The sequence below is a fragment of the Cyprinus carpio genome, chromosome B25, assembly GCF_018340385.1.
Source record: "Cyprinus carpio isolate SPL01 chromosome B25, ASM1834038v1, whole genome shotgun sequence".
In the NCBI taxonomy this organism is placed as follows: Eukaryota; Metazoa; Chordata; class Actinopteri; order Cypriniformes; family Cyprinidae; genus Cyprinus; species Cyprinus carpio.
Genome location: NC_056621.1, coordinates 15,806,940 through 15,829,566, shown reverse-complemented (window position 1 = coordinate 15,829,566; position 22,627 = coordinate 15,806,940). Strand labels below are relative to the sequence as shown.

Genomic DNA, 22,627 nt, shown 5'->3' with positions numbered 1-22,627 from the left:
GGCCCTGGATCTAGAACTTTTGTAAAAAAAAATTGTGGTGTGGTACATGATGCATTTAGGGCCTTATTTATAAAATGTGCATACACATAGATTTTATCTTAGAGTGTGCATACACTAAAATCCACGCCTACATTCATATTTATAAAAATGTGTCCAAGCAAATGTGTCTTTCTGTGTCTGAGTACTGCAGGTATTTAGAAATCTAAAGCTTCTTGCTGCTCATCATTCTCAAATAAAGATTTGGACTTTGATTGGCGCTATATGTTAATGACATTATTTAGGCAGCATTTACAAGGCAGAGATCTGAAACCATTTAGCTGTGCACAATTTCAAGATCATTTGTGCCATAAATTTCACATCTTAAAAGAGGCATACACACTTTTTTGTGCGTACATTCGTTCACTGAATCACACATACACACATTTGAGAAATGATCACAAGATGAAATGTAGGATGGTTTCTACGATCTGTGGTATTATGCTCAATTGTGAATGCATTATCACAACTTAATGTTCAGCAGAACAGCTAATAAAGTGGTGGAAAATGGATTTTCTGAAATTGATTGAATATTTTTATTAAGAAAATACGAATAAACTATCTGTCACCTTTCAATCACCCCCCACCTCCCAAAAAAAAAGAAAAAAAAGTTTGGTACCACTTTATAGTAACTGTCATTAACAACATTAACAAATATTACATTTCATTATGGAAAGGGTTATATTACAATAACATAAAAGTAATCTACATAGGCACTGGCAGCAATATTCTGAATTCTGAAATATATACAATATATAAGAATAAATGTATCAGGAAAGCACATATAAAGATGCTATCATGTATTAATTTATCATTAATGTTTACCACCTTCCAATCCAGTGAGTTCTGACCACAGAAGTGTACGTATAAAGAATTAGTATAATGTGACTCATTAGTGACCATATTTTAGGCTCTGCTGAGGTGTGTGTTCTCATAAGCATCGTCCTCATCCTGCTCCTCTTCCGTGTCTGGCTCATGGATGAAACCATAGCGTCGATACACAGATCCCTCTCGACTGGTGTAGACCACGTCCACCTCGTCTCCACTGTCCTCTGGTTCCGGTACTCCGTGTGGCATGGGCCGAGGACTGGGCTGTTCTCCACCACTCAGTCGTTCATAACTCCGTCTCCAGCATAACCTCTTTTTGGCCCTCGCCTGAACCAGAGCAAACACAACTAGTGCTAGCACTACAGCTAGCAGCAGAGCAGCAGGTAAAGCTGCAGATGCATGCTGTACCGCTTGGGACCTCAGAATAGCATCATCCTGATTTATACTTGGTACAGGCGCCTCAAGACACAATGCTGTAAAAAAAAAAAAAAATAATAATAATAAAAATGTTAAATATATTAATTAATTCATAACATAATATAGAGTTTTGTCTAAAAAAAAAAACCTAACACTTTAGTATACTGGTAAATGCAGTGCTTGTTTGCAAATAGACAGTTAATTTATTTAACCTTTTTTTTTTTTTTTTTTTTTTTTTTTTTTTTTTTTTTTTACTGTGCAAATGTAACAATTCACTAAAATTATTCTGATTTCCCAAAACTGCCCATTTTGGGCTGTAAGTTTGAGTAAAATGAGTAAACAGGTCCATTATTTAACCTTAGTTAACTTACATTAGTTAACATGAATTAAAAATGAAAACTACTATTAAAGCATTTACTAATCTTAATGTTAATTTCAAGATTTGTTAAAACATTATTAAAGGAATAGTTCACCCAGAAATTTAAATTTGCAGAAATTTTACTCACCCTCAGGCCATCCAAGATGTAGAGGAGAGCGGGGCACAACGTAACATTTTTTGACTTTCTCAGTTTGTGTTAATCTACATGTGGTTCGGAGTATAATTTATCCACAGTAATTTTACACTTGTCTAGTACAAATATGTTGCTTTGTTTCATAATTGCAGTGTAAACTTTTTACTTTATTTACCCTCAAAAAATGGAAGTGAAATGTGACAACATGCCCTGTAGGTGGGGTACATTGTAACATCTGAGGGGCACGTTGTAACGACCATATGACAACTTAAAATGTTATCTGATCTAATTAAAAATACATACAAGACAACCTAAAATATTTAATCAATACAATAAATTACCTTTTTCAAATAAAATAATGGCGCTTTTTAAGAATTTTAAATAATCTGATTTTGGAGTTTGACAATGAACACATTGTAACCATGCTTGGGATGGCCCACATAAATAAGCCAAAATGCTTTACATTTCTTGAAATAATAACTTTGACTGTCAGTCTTTATTAACCTGTCTCTTGTGGTTTCTCATTAAATTTAATTAAAGTAAATGGTGTAAATTACATCACTGATCTCATAACACTCAAAACGCAGTGTTACAACATTCCCCAACTGCGCAACTGGAATTTACAACCTGTTGGTGTCTTCTGCTAGTTATTGAAGCATTAAAAAACTAAACTGATAAATAACAGATTGGGGATTAAAATAATAGCAGATTTGTCTCATTTGAAATTAATACTAAAAACTGAGAAGAAATATTTACTAAAGCCAGAAATGTACAGAAAATAAATGTTCTGCGATATCTTCAAAAGATTTTTGAATTTTGGCACACTTTTTTTCTCTATATAGCGTTGATATGGCAACTAGTAAATGCCGTAAATTTGGTTATGCTAGCATGTGTGGAAATATTTAAACCATGTGTGTTACAGCTAACCCCGTGTTACTTTGTGCCCCGCGCTTCCCTAGATGAAGCGGAATAGATTTAAAGAAATTTCACATCACTTGAAATGGAAATCCTCTGCAGTGAATGGGTGCCGTCAGAATGAGAGTCCAAATAGTCCAACTGATGAAAACATCACAATAATCCACAAGAAATCCTCATAACTCTAGTCCATCAATTAAAGTAAAAAGCTATGTGTCAAAAATCCACCCAAATATTTGTTTAGAACCGCTTTTTCACTTGTAAACAGTGATCTTCGCATATTTCCCTCCAATAGTTTTATGTTTAAAACATCTTCATGGAATTGTTTATTACAGTTACGCAGCTTTTTGCTTTACAAGGTGTTAACTGATGGACTAGAGTCGTGTGGGCTTGATGTGGATTATTGTGATGTTTTATCAGCTGTTTGGACTCTCATTCTGACGGCACCCATTCACTGCAGAGGATCCATTGGTGAGCAAGTGATGTAACATTACATTTCTCCAAATCTGTTCTGATGAAGAAACAAACTCACCTACATCTTGGATGGCCTGAGATTGTGTACATTTTCTGCAAATTTAACTTTTTTGGGTGAACTAATATGTCAAAAACCCAGGTTTAAAGTAAAAAGTACCTGAGCCTGAATCGCAAAGACAACACTTCTCGTTCTTCTCCCCAGACTGGCAGCAGGGCAAGCACTGACTCTCAGGGGCATGAAGGGCGAAACCTGGGTGACAGGTAAGACAGCTCTGGGGCCCGGCACCAGAACAATGTTTACAGGACTCGTCACAGGGTTCACAAACTCCCTAATGCCATTGAAAAATATAAAAATCTTGTTGTTATATCTTTTGATGAAAGCATTGATATTTTTAATGGTTTTCATATTTTGACAGAAATAGCAGTATGATCAGATGCTACTATAAGTGAAGGCATAAACTTCCACACACACAGCCATCAGCACTTACACTCTGTGAGTAATATCGGCTCTCTTCACAGTGAGGGTAACACACCCCATCCTGCAGGACGCTGCCCCAGTCACATGTCACACAGCCCTGAGGAGTGTTATCTGCAAACAACACAGAATCACTCAGAAAAGAATGGGTGAGGCACCAACTGTTTCGTTTAAAGAGTTTATAAGTACTAATGCTTTATAGCATTAGTCCTATGCTTTATAAGTACTAATAAACAGCTGATATGTTAATAAGCATGCTAATAAGCAACTAGTTAATAGTGAGATTTGGTCATATTAAGTCATATTATGAATGATAATTAATTTATGTGCTCACTCTTTTCTAAATTAGTTTGGCTAGTTTAGTAATTCCAATAAGGACAAATCTTGGTGGCTAAGTCAAAAGATTTTATTTCATAGCTAATTCTATAGCATGCATGCTAGCACAATGAAATGTTATTACAGACAGAAAGATCTGATTCTGTTTGCTGACTGGTCAATATAACATTTCATGATCAAACAAGGGAGACCATATAATGATAAGAATGAAGATATGTTGGTGTTACGGAAGCTCATAAAATGTGAAAACAATGATATAACAGAAATACCTGTGCAGGATTTGCAGCTGGTGTGGCACTGTCTGCAGCTGTGCTTGCTCTCATAAAAGCGCTGCGGACATTGATCCACACACTGTCTGGTGCCCTGCAGGTCCAGCAGAGGAGGTGTGCACACCCTGCAGGAGTCCGGCCCTGGGCCCGAGCACTGCTCACAGGAACGGTCACACTTCTCGCAGCGCTCCCCTGTGCTGAAGTACCTGAGGTAGACACATTAAGTGAAAGAAACACATGTCTTATTATTATATACAGACAGTGAAAAGAAGGCAGTAAATTACTGGGAAATGAAAAAAGAAACACCATGCTAGGGCACAGCTCTGATAAAGTGAACGCAAATCCTTTTTTCATGCATTTGGCAGATAATTTTGCTGTCAAGCTACACATTTACATTTTATCAGTTCTTGCTTTCTCTGGGAATCGAACCCATGACCTTGGCATCATGCTCTACTGTTTGAGCTACAGGAAAGTCCTGTCCTATGTTATCACAAAGACATTATCAGCATTTCCTTTAAGTCTTAGAAGTTGTAAGGTGGAGCCACCATGGATCAGAACTGCTGGTCCAGTACATCCCATAGATGCTCAATCGGATAAAGATCTGGGGAATTTGGAGGCTAGGGCAACATCTCTTTATCATGTCCCTCAATTGATTCCTGATCCTATGCAGTGTGGCAGGGCACAGTATCCTTCTGAAAGAGGACACTCCCCTCATAGAATATCATTTCCATGAAGGGATATACAATGGTTAGGTACTGTAGGTGGCACATGTCAAATTGACGTCCACATGTATGGCCAAACCCAAGGTTTCCCAGCAGAATGTTGTGAAGAGCCTCACACTCCTTCCACCAGTTGTTGACTTTCCAAAGTTTATCCTGGTGCCATTAGTTCCCTAGGTAAACAGTGCCCATATGCACAGCCGTCCACTTGATATAAATGAAAATGGGAATCATTGGATCAGGCGACCTTCTTACACACCTCCAAGGTGCAGCTCTGGTGCTCACATGCCCATTGTAGCTTTGGCTGCTCAACACCCTGTTGCCAGATTCGGTTTTGTCGCACCTTGGACCACTGTTGGTTGGTTCTTATGCCTGCTGACCAGGAAGATCCCACAAACCTACCCGTTTCATCTGGCCATAACAATTTGACCCTTGTCAAAGTAGCTCAGGTCTTCAACTACTTTAAATTCTGAGAAGTTTGGAAAGCTACAGTTCAATCAAACAACGTTTCGCTGGTGCTTTCCCATTAACCAAGCTCTTAATTACCAAAGGCTGGATGAAATTTGTGTGTGCAGGAAGATCTTACCCAGTGGGACAGTGGCTAACGCAGAGATGAGAGAGCAGATGAAGGTAGCCTGGTGCACAGCTCAGACAGTCTCTGGGAGACGCACCAGTACAGGTGGCACACACATGATCACAGGGCATACAGAAACCAAGCTCTACACCGTCAGCATCCTCATGGGCACTGTAAGTTCCTACCGGACATTTGCTCACACACGAACCATCTGGAACACAAACAGGTTCCCATTAAACCAGTTATTTGTACAACCTGTACAACAAAAGACCATGTTTTTCCTTTCTACTATACCTTAGATCCAAAAGAGGGATTAAAAGCCAAACCACAACTTGAACACTTTAAATCAATATTACAAACATCACAATCAATGTCATTGTTTTCTTAAAAGTAGAAGTATACAAAAGAAATGCAATAATGTGAGTTCAGGTCATTCGTACTGTGGAGGTAGTTGGGCAGAGCGCAGGTCTGGCAGTCAGAGGGGCCGGGCCCTTCGCAGGACTGGCAAAGTCGATGACATGCTTGGCAAGTGAACTGGTTGTTTTGGAGGAACGTTTTGGGTGGGCAGTCTGAATCCCCGGTAACTCCACACATCATGGTGTTGGGATCCAAAACCAGACCCTTTTCGCACTGCAGACACTGGGTGGGTTCTGGACCGTCACAGCTTGCACAGGTCTGGTGACACTCTATGGAGCCAAACACAGGGCATATATAGATGATCTAAATTATCACATTTATCTAACTGTGTTCAGTTACTACAAATAAATAACAAAATAAATCATCAAATAACCAGTATACTTCAGTTTTGACACAAACTATTATTGTACACGTACAGCCAAGCACATAGCCTTTTGAAGTATACTTCATTTGAAAGTTTGCATTAAGTGTGCATGGGTACTAGAAAGTTTAATCTTTGTTTTGTCCAACTTTCATCCAGTGTCTGTCTGCACTATTTCTCTTGGGAAGTTATGAGTGAAGTGTCCTTGTACTCGTTTGTACTTATATTTGTTCTAAATCCCCTAACACAAGCGAACATCAGTGTGGATGTCTGTTGTTGGTGCATCTTCAGTAGTCTCACCCATTTCTTTTTTAACTGTGAAACAACAAGTCAGACCAGTATCGCCACCATGTGGACAAACTTATTAGAGCAACAACAACAACAACAACAACAAAAATCAATGCTTATGTGCGAACTGAGCATATAGAGTACAGTCATAGCCAAAAGTTTTGGCAGTGTTATGTGAGAAATGAGAATATATGGTTATGTGATAGCTGAGCATTTGCTAGATTACTGTGTAAGAAATAGTAAATAATTTGCAAATTTAGTGCTTTGCAAAGTTTGCTGCTTAAGAAAAGTAAAAGCTTCATTGGCCAAAAAATGAACTTTTCACAAAAAACAAAGTGCAGCACGATCGCTTTGTTTAATTTTTTTTTAGTTGTTTTTGCTAAAACTCAATCTCTCCAAATATGCCATAATCGTAACCTTTGAGAATATGTATCAGTCACCTGATTAGCTCGGAGAGTTAAAGTGCCCTCTCGAATGATTTGTGGTTTGTTTGCTTGAGTGTACACTTCTAAATTGAGGCGCTTGTGTCCCTCTGTAATGGGTGTTGGCGCCCTCTAGGAAAACCCAAGGTGCAAAGTATGTACGATTAGAAAAATTGGGCTTCATGCATACTATTCTGATTACGAAATTTACATGCCACACACTATGCGCATACTCTAGATTACCCTAGATTAACTGAAGCATACTTGGAGCTTAAGGTGGAACTTACACTAATCAGTATAATACTGGTTTTGTGCGTTAGTGGTATAACTTCACCTTGGCATTCCTTATCAGAGGTCTGGTAATAAGTTCCCGCTGGGCACTCTTCCAAGCACATGCCCTCGTAGAGTTTTGGATTGAGGGCAGAACATGTCTCGCAATCATCAGAAAGAGGACCAGAGCAGGTGGCACAGGTGGAATGGCAGCTCACACAGATGCCCTGATCCAAGTCTTCAAAGTAACCCTTCGGACAGACAGCCTTGCATGCCCCGTTTAAGAGCAAATAGAGAAAACTGCATGCTGAAATTCAATAGTTAAGTTAGATTACAAATTCAATGTACTCTAATTTCCACTGAAATGCAGAAGTAATCCAAATATGTTCTAACAATTCCACATTAGCAGATAGTACACAAGATAATATAAGAGGAAAGAGTTCCATATAGTTCATTGAAGTGTAAGTAGCTGGGTTTCCATTACCCTGCTTTTATGCGCATTCTAAAGTATCACATCAGAATCGAGTGATGGAAACACTGAATTTCAAATAAAAATGCCTTAATTCGCAAAAAATGTTTTTACGCTCGCTTAAGGTGGTTTTCGACTTGTGCGAAAACTGGTTAATTCGAATAATGCGCATTAAAAAAGTCATGACATTGCACTATGGGACGGTAAATACTGACTAACCAGCAGACCGATCTCATTCCACAGCATCTAAATTGTTGTTATGGTCATTCAGAAATGCCCGAGCAAAGTCTGTCATCAAAGTATTTCTGTATAATTGCCTCCCAGAAATGTTAAATGACTGTGTTCCCAAATAGGAGCATCCACCTCCGAAAGCAATAACTGCAAGTCATTTATTATAAAGGAAAATTATTATATTCAGTAGCTTCTCCTACTTTTCTGAGTGATGCATAGTGCCAGTTTATCAGGAAGTGACGATTTTGTTCTCTTTGACTCGTTGGATGGAAACGGTGCTTGTTTGCAAATGTTTTGTGCGATATTCCAATTTTGCGCACAGGTCAAATTCGCAACTTTGGAGGGGTTTTCAGTGCTCATTTGGATGTATCTGTTACTATTCGTTTAAATGGATCTCAGTTGTAACAATCACTCACTTGTACAGGTGGAAAAATCTGTGCACACGTCACAGTGAGGGGCACAGCGTCTGCATGTGCCGTCTTCTGCCACGTAGCTCATGGGGCCACAGTTTTGTCTGCACTGCCCACTGGCCAGATGAAGGCCTTCTCGACATGAAAGGCACTGCTTGCTTGTGCCATCACAGGTCAAACAGAGTTCATCGCAGGGTTCGCATGTCCCCAGCTCAGTCTCAAAATAACCTCTGCAAGACACACAAGACATACAAGTTTGCTTCCCTCTTGCATTCATTAACATATTCACACGAATGCCAGGACTCAAAACAAAGTATGCTATATTGCTAGGTTTTCTTACATCTATATATATTACAAACCCCAGTTTGGGAAACATAATGTTGAAGTAATGTAATGTTTGATGCACTTCATGTTGTTAATAATAACTAATGGAATATAATTTCTTTCTCTTTAGGTTTTTATAGGTATATACTGTATATTTTATATATGGTACAAGGTTATTCTATTTAAATCAATGTTATGAACAAGTTAGGTCAAAAGTAATGTAAAAGTAATACAAAAGTAGTCTGATTATATTACCTAAAATGTGTAATTGTGTAATGTAATGGCTTATGTTACTAACTACAATTTTTGTCATGTAATCTGGAATCAGTAATGGATTACACTTTTTAAATAATCCACCCAGCACTATAAATATGCTTTTTAAGTAATTAATTGCTTGTAGAGAGAGACACGCAGACGCAGCAGGTAACGCACACACAACTGTCAATCTCTCTCTCTCTCTCTCTCTCTCTCTCTCGATAATAAATTGAAATAAATGCTATAATTCATTTAAATAAGTGTGATCTTACCACACTATTTCATCTCTGTGTCTGATTTGAAGCAGGGAGAATGTTAGCGCTTATTGTTACCTAACTGACTAAATTAATTAGTCATTTTTACCCTTCTGGTCAAATATTGTGCTGCAAAGAGCAAGGCTAGTTTTAGCTTGTCTATAACTTGGCAAATGAAAGTAGAATAAGCAGGATAATCAACGGCTTGCTGTGCATTAAAGGATTTTAAATGCACTTCACATCGGGTGGTTCTTGGCCTCCACGTCGTGCATTTAAAATCCTTTAATGCACGGAAAGCCGTTGATTATCCTTTTCGTATTGCATAGTAAATATTTCAACAATATTAAAGTCAATTCTAACATTGATGCAATATTTAGGATCCATAAAATCTAAATATTTATGTTTATATTATAGTATAGTTATATTATAGTAGTCCAAATCTTTCTTGGGCCCCTGTAAAGCACGTTTCGGAAGTTACAGCCATAGTGACTCACTCTGGACACTCTGACCAGCAGCTGCCCTGGAACAGATAGAGCTGGTAAGTGTCTGTGTTACAGCTCACACACTCGTCTCTGCTCTCACAGGCCTCGCAGTTAGCAGAACACCTCTCACACAGAAGACTGGAGCTGTTCGCATAGAAACCCAGAGGACAGCGGTCTACACACACGGCCTCCTGCTCCAACATGTATCCTGTTGGGAAAGCAAACAGAGGTGCGAAGATCCTATTAAGTAGGCAAATGTCTTATTTATTCAGCAAGTTCTTTTGAAGCAGGGACTAATTAAAAGGGAACACTGATAGTCTGTTTATCAGGTGGGAGGGAAAGGAAAGCTAACCTATACGTTACCGGTAGCACATGTGATGCAATTCTGAGCCTTGGAACCGTAACATGTCAGGCAGGATCTATCACAGTAACGGCAAGTGCGACTTTCCCCTAAAAAAAAGATTATTATTATTATATTAACTGTTCGTTTTCTTTGATCTACTACCTTGATTTTCAAACTTTTTGATGGCGAGAACCCCAAAATGATCCCCTTACAAATCTAAAACCATTTATTAAAGAATATTTACATAAAATTGATCAAAAATGGGATGAAAAACTTGAGAAATGAAGAAATGAGAAATGAGAAATGTTGCTCTGGCAAACTAACTGAAATAAGTTGAACTGAGAAAAGATGAAGTGCTAAAATTAATAAAACGGAAATAAAAATAAATTAAAATGAAAAATAAATTAAAGCTATAGAAATATGAAAATATATATATATATGAAATAAATATATATACTAATAAAAATGACAAGATCACATAACATTACTAAAACCTAAAACTGAAATATTAAAACTGAAAATATAAAAATAAAAGTCAGCTATAGAAAACCAGCTATATTTTTCACTCCTGTATTTTTTGTAGAATTTTTTTTAAATGCCTGCTAAATTATCAGCAGCGTTTTAAATGTATTACTAGCAGATGTCCAGCAGAGCACAGTATTACACCAACTATAACAGACATAAGCAAATCTAAGACTAAACAGCAAGTTTGCAACAAAGTGTGGACTTCTTTTCAGTTTTTTTTTTTTTTTTTTTTTACATTTTTCTCATGTTAAATATCAGGAGTTCTTTCTCACCATCAACATATTGGCCTTCCGGGCAGCTGATCACCGGGCACTTCCCGTAAGCTGGCCGGCTCCAGCCACTGCATCGGTCACAGTCTCTCACTCCAGGGCCGTGACAGGTCAGACAGGAGCTGTGACAGGGCTGACAGCGCCACCCTCTGGAGTCTTTAAATGTGTCTACTGGACACTCCTTCACACACGTGCCATCTTTTTCATGCAAAAAGAATTTTAGTGTTGTGATTTTCGTAAAATAATAATGAGCATAAGAGACTTCTTTCAAAAACCTTTTGAACAGTAGCTGTTCACGGGTGATAAAGCAACTGTGATATTTCTTAGTATATTAACGTAGTGATATTTAGGAATAAGTAGGTGTGTATAATGCCAAAAACATGAATTTGCATGAATGAACCTCTCAGATTCAGAATCATAGCACTAACCTGCACAGATTTTGCATTAACTAAATTTGCATCCCATTTCTATTTCCCATTCAAATGAGTGAGGGAAGCAGTGCTGCTGTGCACAATATCCTTTCTGTGAAGTACATGCAATGCTCTACAAGGCATTTGCAATTCTGAGTTTACATCTCACAATATGGACTCGTGTTTGTCAGACTTGCAAGATATAAACAAAGAGTTGCAAGTTTAATATCATAATTCTGACTTTTTTTCTCTCAATTCTTAGAAGTGTTTTTTTTTCTGATCTGTTTGGTCAACCAATGGCAATGGAAACTTTTTGTTTATTTGCTTATTTACTTGTTTGTTTGTTTGCAATTATGTATTGTGATGTGAGTGTTGCAGAAAAAGCTTCAGCTTTAAACATTATATTTAAAGTATATATATATATATATATATATATATATATATATATATATATATATATAAACTTTAAATATAATGTTTAAAGCTGAAGCTTATTATGTAATATATATACATATATATTATATTCTACAGTTAAATATTAATAATATATGGCATTTCTATGACAATTTATTTAGCCTTTATTTGCATGTCAGCAAAACCTTTTAAGGGATAGTTCACCCAAAAATGAAAATTCTGTCATAAATTACTCACTCTCATGTTGTTCCAAATCTGTTAGACCTTTGTTCATCTTTGGAACACAAATTAAGACATTTTTAATCGACCGGAGGGTGAGTAATTAATGACAGAATTGTCCTTTTTGAGTGAACTATACCTTTAAGTTTCATTATAAATAACCCATTGGAATTTTGACCCTCAGGGTTTCTTCACAAGCATCTCTTGATGATTTAGCTCTCTACAACTGGATAAAATGTCTTTAAAGTAGTATTCATTTTAAATTGTAGCTTTAGGTTAGACTTAACCAGCCAAAGTAATGTGACTGAAACAGCTATGGCTATCAGACAGGAAAATGAGTGAACTTTAGTGAGGCGTTCAGAGGAAGTAGGTTACACACTGTTGAGGAAGTATCCAGACTGGCAAGTGAGACACAGACTATCGCTCCAGCAGTCCACACACGGCTCCGGGCAGCTGATGCACAGTCCTCTACCGCGGTCCTCATAGGTCCTCTGGGGACAGTTCTGACGACACTGCTGTCTGTATCTACACACAGAGATAACAAACAATAGACTCGTCACATATTGAAGCTAAACACTGATTGCATTGTTTTAAACAGGACTTCAACATATCCCTTGAGGGCTGTTTTCTAGAATAAACATGCATGGATGAGCCATTGCAGAACTTTGAAGCTATTTGAGCTTTTTCTGTGTTCACTAGAAGAATTATGCAAGAAGGTAATGTCAAAAACATGTGGCTTTGCACAATCTTGTGTTTTGTAGATGTTTTATGTTTTTATGTGTTGTCTAGAAGATTTGTGTTTGAAGGTTCTTTATATAAACATAAAAGCGAATTCAAGCCATATCGTTTTGTAATAAACTGTGTTTATTGCCTTCTTTGGGTTAGTGTTAAAAACTAGTGGCATAAGTCTACTTAGAAAATTATGCAAAGTTATTATAGGTATGTCAAAAACATACTTGAAATAAAATGTTAATTGAAATACAAAATATTCTTTAGTTTAATTTGATGTACTAAGATATCCCAAACTGAAATTAAAAACAAAAAATGTAATCAAATAAATATAACATAAAGCGAATTCAAAATACGCGAATTCAAAATACTAACAAAAACAATAGTATTTTAATTATACAAAAATGTTGGTGTTTTGATCTGGAATTTTCTGTCAATAGTTGGTGTTTGTGTATAGAAAGTTTTTGTTTCCATCCAGCATTTTCTGTCCAACTGAAATGTAAAAAATAACACGAAAATAAATTCACTAAAAGTGGATTAATTTTTTGTTTGGCAAGCAAAAATTACATTTACAATTTATCGTATCCAAAAATGTGCATAAAATTAAAATCATGTATTCGAGTCACATGACCGAATAATCTGCTCAGAGAAAGAAAAGACAATGTCTTGGCATTTTGTTTGCATGCTCTTAATCACAGTTAATTTATTAAAAGTGCCACAATGGTGTAAATTTTTTTTAACTAAAGTTTGAGTATATAACACACTCAAATACCGTTCACAAAAGTGTTTGGTGAAAACTCTCAACTCAACTTGGACCTGTTTGAAAGCTTCCTTAAAAGATTTTGGAGCAGCTTAAGATCAGCAACATCTTTGTAGACTTACTTTTGAATCAAAGACGCCCTGATCCACAAGGGTGAGGAATATAATGCAGGCTGAGATTATATGAGACCGGGGCGGTAGGTTTCAGTGCTTTGACAGAAAGAGTAACCAGAGAAGCCTAACCACACCAGAGAAATGAACACCATCCCAAAACCTCAGCGCACCTGCCTACAGCAGTGTTACTGCAGTTATTCAGCCATCCAACTTTCAGATGACAATAGAAAAGAAAGCATAAGAGTGGAAGATAACATAGTTTAAAGTCTTCTGTCAATATTCATCGAATATCATAATTCTTAAATCGGTTGTATAGACCATTTGGGAAGAACACAATCTTTAAATCAACCAATCAATCTTCTGACTGACTGCAGTGTTTATGAGCACTGACTGATAATTATCCAGTGAAGTTATATGAGAGCTTTCATATTAAAGGAAGAGCGCAAATGAGGGAAAGATTAAAAGATCATTTAATGGCACCTTGGTCTCTCCTTATCAAAGAAGGAAACTCCTGCCAGGCACCTCTTGCTGTGTTGCTATATACAACTGGAACTATTTAAGGAATGACAGCTGGAAGCGTTATAACACTATCATCAGATCTGCTCCACAAGACATTAATACAGACAGACTGACATTTCAAGCACAATATGGACATATTTGTTTATTTTCCCATACCATCAAAAACAGACTGGACTCAGTCCTGGATTCAGATCATATTTGATAACCTCACTACCAAGTTCCATTTACATTACATAAATTCAGCATTTCAAGAAGCTTTTTAATTAATACTGTGTAATGTATTAGAATTTATACTACCATTCAAAAGATTTGTTTTTATTAACTTTTATTCAGCAAGGATGCATTAAATTAATTAAAAGTGACAGTAAAGACATTTATAATGTTACAAAAAAATTATATTTTAAATAAATGTGATTTTTTTTTCTAATTCTATTATCATGTGACACCGAAGACTGGAGTAATGATGCTGAAAATCCATTTCATCATCATTTTTAAAATATATTAAAATAGAAAAAAATATTTTAAATTGTAATAATATTTTAAAATATTACTTTTTTAATAATGCAAAAAATGCTGTTATATAAATGTTAAAATAATTCACTTTAATGTAAATAAATTTTAAATGTTCTAACCCCAAAACTGTAGAACAGTAGCTTATACATATTCCAGAATAATTTTTCCAATAATTACAATATCATATTAAATATTAGCCTTATAATAAAGCCAAACATCCTGAAAATAAATCTTCTTTAAGCCATTAACACACTATTAGTCAAACATGCACATTTGACTAAATTTATATTTCTAAAGATTTAAAAAGAAAAACAAATCTCTTTATGTATTTTACAGGCATATGCATTAACTATTGAAATTAGTAGCGTTTATGTATGAATTTCTATAAAAACTAAAATATACATTTATTTGAACATTATTATGAGATAAATATAAAAAAACTGCATTTTTGGTCATATTGAGATAAATATTGCATTTTTGGTCATATTGTTTATTTGTCATTTCATAGTTTTGATGGCTTTATTATCATTCTAAAATGTGGAAAATAGTAGCAATATAATTAAGAAGAATAAGTAGATGTCTTCAAAATTTTGCAGGTATTAAAATCATAAAAAGAATTAAGATAAATCGTAACGTAAAGAAAAATTGAATAAAACTACATGTTTGCGCTACGTTAAACACATATCTTGTTGTAGTTAAGCAGTTGATAAGCATGGCTGATCAAGTGCTTCATCTGAGACACAGAGGTGCCTCACTTTGGAACTCAAGACTTAAGCAAGATGTTTGAGCGAGACGGCGGACAACAGCTGCCATGGCAACGGTGCAAGCACAATGAAAGCACCAGAAATGTTCAGGGGGATTAACATTGCTCTTTTCCTCTCTGAGTGGACATTCATTACCCAGGACTCTTGTACAAGACACTCCAACCCTCTGAGCAAAGAAAGTCCTTCAGCTTCAACCGAGCGAGGAGGAGATGGGCTCAAATTAGTGAGGAGAGAGAGAAAGAAGACAGAATGAGTGAGTGGAGGGAATAACTCATAAGATGTGCCTCCATGTCGAGCAGCGTGGATCTCAGGTAACTGGCTGTGAGACTTAACTGAAAGTGAAATCTGATGCACACAATAGCTGGAGGCCACAACACACAATCAAAGCTCTGTTCTCTTCATAGCATCTCTGCAATACGCTCCAAAAACCTCAACGCAGCTTAAAGGTGTAGTTCAGCTAGAAATGAAAATTAGCTGAAAGTTTCCTCATCCTCAGGCCATCCACAATGTAGATGAGGGGGACTAAATATCACGTTATTGGGGTCGCTTCAACCCCCGGACATGAAAAACAACCCGCGGCAACAGTGTTAAAGTAGCACAATTCTGCTCTCAGGCCATCCTAGATGTAGATGACTTTGTTTCTTCATCTGAACCAATTTGGAGAAATGTAGCAGTACATCAATTGCTCACCAATGGATCCTCTGCAGTGAATGGGTGCCATCAGAATGAGAGTCCAAACAACGGATAAAAACATCACAATAATCCGCAAGTAATCCACTCCAATCCAGTCCATCAATTAACATCTTGTGAAACAAAAATCTGTGATTGTAAGAAACAAATTCACCATTAAGATGTTTTTTACTTCGAACTGTCGCTTCCTGGTTTTCATAATATTGTTTTTAACTGTTTGGACTCTCATTCTGATGGCACCCATTCACTGCAGAGGATCCATTGGTGAGCAAGTGATGCAATGTTAAATTTCTAAAAACCTGTCTTGATGAAGAAACAAAGTCATCTACATCTTGGGTGGCCTGAGAGGAGTGTTGCCAAGTCTGTGGTTTTCCTGCAAAATCGGGCTACTTTTACACTGTTGCCGCAGGTTGTTTATCGTGTCCGTGGGTTGAAGCGACCCCAATAATGTGATATTTAGCTCTTGGAATGTGAATTTTACTGGAGGATCCCCACCGAAAAACGTGTGTTTCACCCTGCGGGATCCAATTTTTCCGGGGAATCCCTTCGAAACGTGATTGGGCTAGTTTTGGGCTAGTATTGAGTAGCAATTTGGCAGGGTTTTTTTTTTTTTTTTTTTTTTTTTTTTTTTTGCGAAAACCTGGCAATCCTGCCTGAAAGTGAGTGCATTTTCAGCAAATTATCATTTAAATTAAAATTTGACAGCAACAGGAATAGACCAATTTCTCAAATTGAAACTTACAGGAAGTAGCCGTCTGTGCAGCTGTGGCAAATCTCTGGATCATCTGTTGTGAAAGCAAAACAGGCAATGATTATTAAACCATGCATTGCTTATTTTCTTGTCACAAAACAAGCAATAACAAACAACTGTAAAACAATTGGCTGCAAGTATTAATGAATACTCATAAAATTACATAAATGAATTGCACTGTTAAAATACTAAAATGTAAAAGTGTGTTATTTACCTGTGGAACATGTTTTACAGCCAATACCGCAGTCTATACATTCTTGCGTATCCGGGTCCTGAACCTGACCTGTGGTTCAAGCAAATGTCTGTGAGTATTATATATGTGTGTGGATTTGTGTGTTACAAGATTGTTTAGTTCCTGTCCTCAATTATGATTGACCAAATGGCATTCAAATTCAACTTTACATTATATATGTGTGTTGATTTGTGTGTTACAAGATTGTTTAGTTCCTGTCCTCAATTTTAATACATACATTTGCACCATATTCTTAAATGTGGTATTTTTAGATGTATTTTATTTTTTTTAAGTGACCATTGTTGTTATTTAACTGTAATCATGGTATTTTTTTTTTTATTATATTGTGCTTTTGATGTATTTAATTTTTATGTGAAGACGAAGTAGATACTTTTGAGTGTGTACAAGAAGAGTAAGAACGTTTTCATTTTTAGTAATATTATTTTGATGTTATTGTTTTTATTTTTATTTTACTATGCTATATATATATTGCATTTTAAAAACACAGGCCGCTCTGTTGTGTAGTTTCATAAATGGAATGCTACAGGGATAATACATTTTTGTAGGCCAAAACCTGGAAACTCAAACTTTCAGGAATTGATTGACTGATTGAAAGAGTTGTCAGAAGCTTAAAGGCAGAGATGTTGAAGTCATGCAACCTTGATGTAGTTCATTTATCATTTTTTATTCTAGTGATTGTATTAAATCTTCAAAATTCAGAAAATCTTTGTTCATTTGTGAAGGTTATCATGATGAACAAAATCCAAAAGGCAATGGAAAAACCCTGTTGCATTTTTGTCGAAGGTACCAGGGTGACACTAACTTCAGGCTGGCCTACAAAAATACACCATCACTGCAGCACTCTATTCTGTCATCAGACAGACTCACCAGCTCCACACAGGACTGTCAGACAGATGCCGCTCTGAAGATTGTAGCCTTCCCTGCATTTAGCACAAACATTGGCGTCAGCACAGATCTCACAGTTAGGCATACATGGAAGACAGGTGTACTGCTCTCGGTCGGGATAAAACTCTCGTGGGCAGTGTAGCCTGCAGTGGCCCTGATACAGGAAACGCTCCTTCCCCTCCTCATCTGAAATCACACACAAAATACTTTTAACATGGAGATTCATGATTCAAATGACCACGTATATGACCATCCAAATATAAGAATCAATCTATCTATCTATCTATCTATCTATCTATCTATCTATCTATCTATCTATCTATCTAAAGAAACCAAACCAAGAGTACTAAAATATCCAGTTTGCAAGGAATTTGTATGTCCTTTGTAACCTGCTGGTTATATGGATCACTGGCTTACTCTTAATAAATTACAGCATGTTTTCCAAGCAGGTAAAATTATGACATTGGTCAGGAGTTATTCCAACACTAGCAGCTGAGGGTGAATGTCATGAATGTATAAGCATGTTTATTTGGACATTATTTGCATGACAATAAAGTCTAGTTGTCACTATTGTAATGCAAACATTTTATTTTTGAGCTTTTGTTATTCTGTTTTTGTAATTATTGCTGTTGCAGTACAACAAATCATTACTGTGATGTATTAATACCTTTAAATACTTTTTACGATTTAAAAACATTACACACACACACGTGAATTATATATATATATATATATATATATATATATATATATATATATATATATATATATATATATATATATATATATATATATATAAAATTTATTTATTTAAGAAATGTAAACTTTTATTTAGCATGGGCACCTAGTACTTTTACAGTTACATATAAATAAATAAATAAATTAATTAATTAATTCAAATAAAAGCTGTTCTTTTGTACTTTCTATTTATCAAAGAATCCCGAGAAGACAATTAAACATCAAGTAAGCTTCTACAAAAATATTAAGCAGCACAACTATTTTCAACACTGATATAATAATGATACAGTATACGGTTCTTCAGCAGCAAATCAGCATATTAGAATGATTTCTGAAGGATCATTTGACACTAAAGACTGGAGTAATTATGCTGAAAACTCAGCTTTGCATCACGGGAATAAATTACATTTTAATATATTATTTAAAATATTTAATTTGTAATAATATTTTATAATATTTCTCAATATTACTGTTTTTACCATATTTTTGATCAAATAAATGCAGCCTTGGTAAACATACAGTAAGATACTTTTCAAAAATATAAAAAAGATGGCGCATTAAATGCTTTCCGCAAACAGTGACTAAAACTGAAACTTGAATATCAACATCTGCTTGTGTCTATCATGAACTCTTCTTTAAATAGAAACAGTAGCAGGGATCTGGCTGACAGGTTTTGCCTAGACCGGGACACATAAACAAGGGCTATGGAGAGTGAACGGGCACTTTTGGCAATGTTAAAGTTGTCACACACTGGTGGATGCAAGGCCTCCCCCTTCAAGCCCCTTGGGCTGTGGAGAGAGAGATTAAGATTTACAGCGCTCTTCATTGAGATGGTTGAAAAGGAGGGATGGCAACCATGAATACCTACTAAACAGAATTCAAAACAGCGGCTTGGTTTGCTAAAGACCAGTGTTTGCTTATTCATTCTGTACTATTAAAGGAATAGTTCAGGCAAAAATTACAATTCTGTTATTATTTACTCACCCTCATGTCGTTCCAAACCCATATGCTGGTATTCATAAGCAACAATGGATGGCAAGATCGGTGAATATGACTTAAAGGGATACTCCACCCCAAAATGAAAATATTGTCATTAATCACTTACCCCCATGTCATTCCAAACCCATAAAAAGCTTTTTTTTTATTTCGGGGTGGAGTATCTCTTTAATTTACGATCTTTTCTGAAGACTTGGAATAATCTACATTGAACACTGGACATTGTAATGCTTTATTACTTTAGAGCTTTTTCATGGAGAAGATTTACATTTCTTGTTGAACTGCCCCTAACCCAGAATTGTTTGCCATTGAAACCACTGAAAAAGAAATGCCATAACAAAAAACATATAGACAAAATGTGTCCCAATACGCGTACTTATACACTTTTCTACACCATTTTGTAGTATAGTGCAAGTAATGTGTTCACAGAAAAATTCCAACATTAGGAAGTGCTCTTCAATTACCCAAATAATGCACTGATTTATCTGATGACAAACAAAGAATGGAAAACTTCCTGCACTTAACAGTCACAGCTTTAAAGTGACAGTTCACCCAAAAATTAAAAATCTGTCAACATTTTACTCACACTCCACTTGTTCCAAGCCTGTATGAGTTTCTTTCTTCTTTTAAACACACAAAATTATATTTTGGTTTTAAAAAAAAAAAAAACAGTTGACGGTAGCCATAGTATTTTGTCATGCTATGGAAGTCAATGGCTACCATCAAGTATTAAGGGGGAAGCCATCAGAATCTGATGATGTATGACAAAAAATACCTTATAAAATGTTTGGCTAATGTACTTTCAAAGTTGGGAATGATTATTTTAAAGTTCTGAACAAGAGTTCTACAAGTAACCTTCAAAGAACATTTGATTAAAGTTGTCTGGTCTTTAATGTTCTCAAAACATTATTTATTCATCATCCTCGGAGCACTTTTTCTGAAATATTTTAGTTGTAACACATTCAAATGTTACTTTTTGTTTTAGAACATTCAGAAAACATTCAAATGTAATGTTTGCAAAAATGAAACGTTCCTTATGTTTTCTCTAAGATTCTAAATACTAAGTATAACATAAAGACAACGTTTAGAAATACCGTTTTAATATCTTAATGCGAACATTAGCAAAACGTTCTTAAAACATATTTTTGATTGATGTAGCCTATATCTACTATACATAACAAACTTGGTCACAGAATGGGTTTCAATCCGAATTTGATTGCTGGGACTGGGGCTAAAGAAAATGGCAATAGCTACCTAGCATAACTTGAGGTATTTTTTAACTATGTCCAAACAGAAACACTATCAGCTTTCACAATGCTGGAAAGGAAGTGGTCTCACCATTTTCCACTCCCATGTTTGGCAGTTTAAAGTCTAGTCTACTGTTAAACTTCCTCAGTGACATCGATTACTGCTCAAAATCATAATAGATTCATTTATGGAGTGGACCTTAATTTCAACTCTTCCTGTAATTGTAAGTGCGCAGAGCACTTTCATGTTTGAGGTCACTAAACAAACCCTCTTTTGAGGTACAGCAGTCTTTGTCACGTTGATAAATAGTGAGAGCGCCCTCATTGTTTCACCGCAGCAGCTGTGCAAGGAGGACTGTGTGGTTTGCCCTCCCAATTGTCTCTTGGAGTTGGAAAACCCTTTTGTGAACCTGCACAATGCTGCCACAGAATCGTATCAACCAATGGCCAAAACAACGCAAAAACGCTTTAGCTACGATGTATTTTGACTTACATGTTTAATTAAATATCGAGTAATGTCCCTGCTCCAAATATAACTTTTTACTCCTATAACTTAATATAGTTTCAATTTCAAAGTTGTGGAAACGTTCTGAAAACATCACATCATCATAAAAATAGTTGTTCTACTGCGCATGCGCACCGATAGCGGGGATAAGAATTGTCCCAATGGAGGCACCTGTTTGATCCAATAGATTTCAGTGTTAAACTACAGAATATAATGGTGAACTATCACTTACCTAAACCACAAGCGGTGCACTCGAATAGCTCATGACCCTGACACTCCGTGCAGGTGGGATGACATAAAACGCACTGATTTTTTAGTAAGAACTGTCCGCTGGGACAGGACAGCGCCGGCGATCTGGACCGAATAAAACCGAAACAGCATAATGATAAAATAAAGAGCGTCGAACCGGCGTTCATCGTTCGCGGTGTTGTATAGCGCATCTATTCGCCATACACACTCACACACAGTTCATTCAATGAAATGGGTCAGTCCTGCCCTGCCAGTGACAACGAGCGTCTAAATAACAAAACTTGCTCAACAAGTTGCTTTCAAGGGGATTGGTCAACGGGCCTTCAGGGTCCACCCATTCCTCTGCTCTGTTCCGCATCTGATATAAAGGACGGGGTTATGCACAAACGTGGAATACTGAATTATTCAGTCTTCCTGAAGTATCACACACACACACACACACACACACACACACACACACACACTAACATCATATTCAAGCATAGAGCTATAATTTATCTGAGAAAAACAGTAATCAGTGCAAAGTATTTCTAAAAGGAAACCTTCATATACAGTGCTATAATAAACTTTTTTTTTTATTGTACTACTTTTCATTACTTTTTTATTGTTGTTGTTGTTGTTGTTGTTGGTGGTGGTGGTGGTAATTATTGTCATCATTATTATTATTAAAAACTGGTAGCCCACTGTAAAAACCTGTTCATTAGGTTGACTTAATTACTGTTAAAATCTTTAAACTGTGATTATATAAAACTATAATTATTTGAGATTATTTAGCAGTCATAAGTACAACGTATTTCATAATGTATACTAAATTGCTTAGAGTGATAAAAATATAAAATATTATTACATTAATAATAATATATTGATAATAATAAATGTGGTAGCCCACTGTAAAAAAATAAAAAAATAAATAAATAAGAGTGTTCATTGGTTGACTTAGTTACCTGAGCATATGGAGAAAAAAAAACATGAAAGAAAAAATATGGAAGACATTGAA

The 22,627-nt window shown here is 36.0% G+C and overlaps 1 protein-coding gene across 1 annotated transcript; it reads right to left on the bottom strand.

The window, feature by feature from the left end:
- Window positions 1-548: 548 nt before the first annotated feature.
- Window positions 549-21,924, bottom strand: LOC109086101 (proprotein convertase subtilisin/kexin type 5-like). The gene is made up of 16 exons (XM_042752949.1): window positions 21,614-21,924; window positions 17,878-18,081; window positions 16,972-17,040; window positions 16,749-16,791; window positions 12,298-12,443; window positions 10,879-11,073; window positions 10,102-10,188; window positions 9,751-9,946; window positions 8,430-8,653; window positions 7,378-7,620; window positions 5,996-6,241; window positions 5,568-5,766; window positions 4,263-4,468; window positions 3,671-3,771; window positions 3,340-3,511; window positions 549-1,337 (listed from the first exon to the last, which is right to left on the bottom strand). The coding sequence occupies exons 1-16, from the start codon at window positions 21,819-21,821 to the stop codon at window positions 943-945; spliced, it is 2,934 nt and encodes a 977-aa protein (XP_042608883.1). The 5' UTR covers window positions 21,822-21,924; the 3' UTR covers window positions 549-942.
- Window positions 21,925-22,627: the final 703 nt, after the last annotated feature.

Excerpts from the sequence above, each read along its gene's own strand:
- LOC109086101 (XM_042752949.1), bottom strand. The coding sequence starts at position 21,821 with ATGCGCTATACAACACCGCGAACGATGAACGCCGGTTCGACGCTCTTT. Across the intron at positions 10,189-10,878 it reads GGAAGGCCAATATGTTGATG|GGGAAAGTCGCACTTGCCGT; the intron begins GTGAGAAAGAAC and ends TCTTTTTTTTAG. Across the intron at positions 4,469-5,567 it reads GTTAGCCACTGTCCCACTGG|GTACTTCAGCACAGGGGAGC; the intron begins GTAAGATCTTCC and ends TGTCTACCTCAG.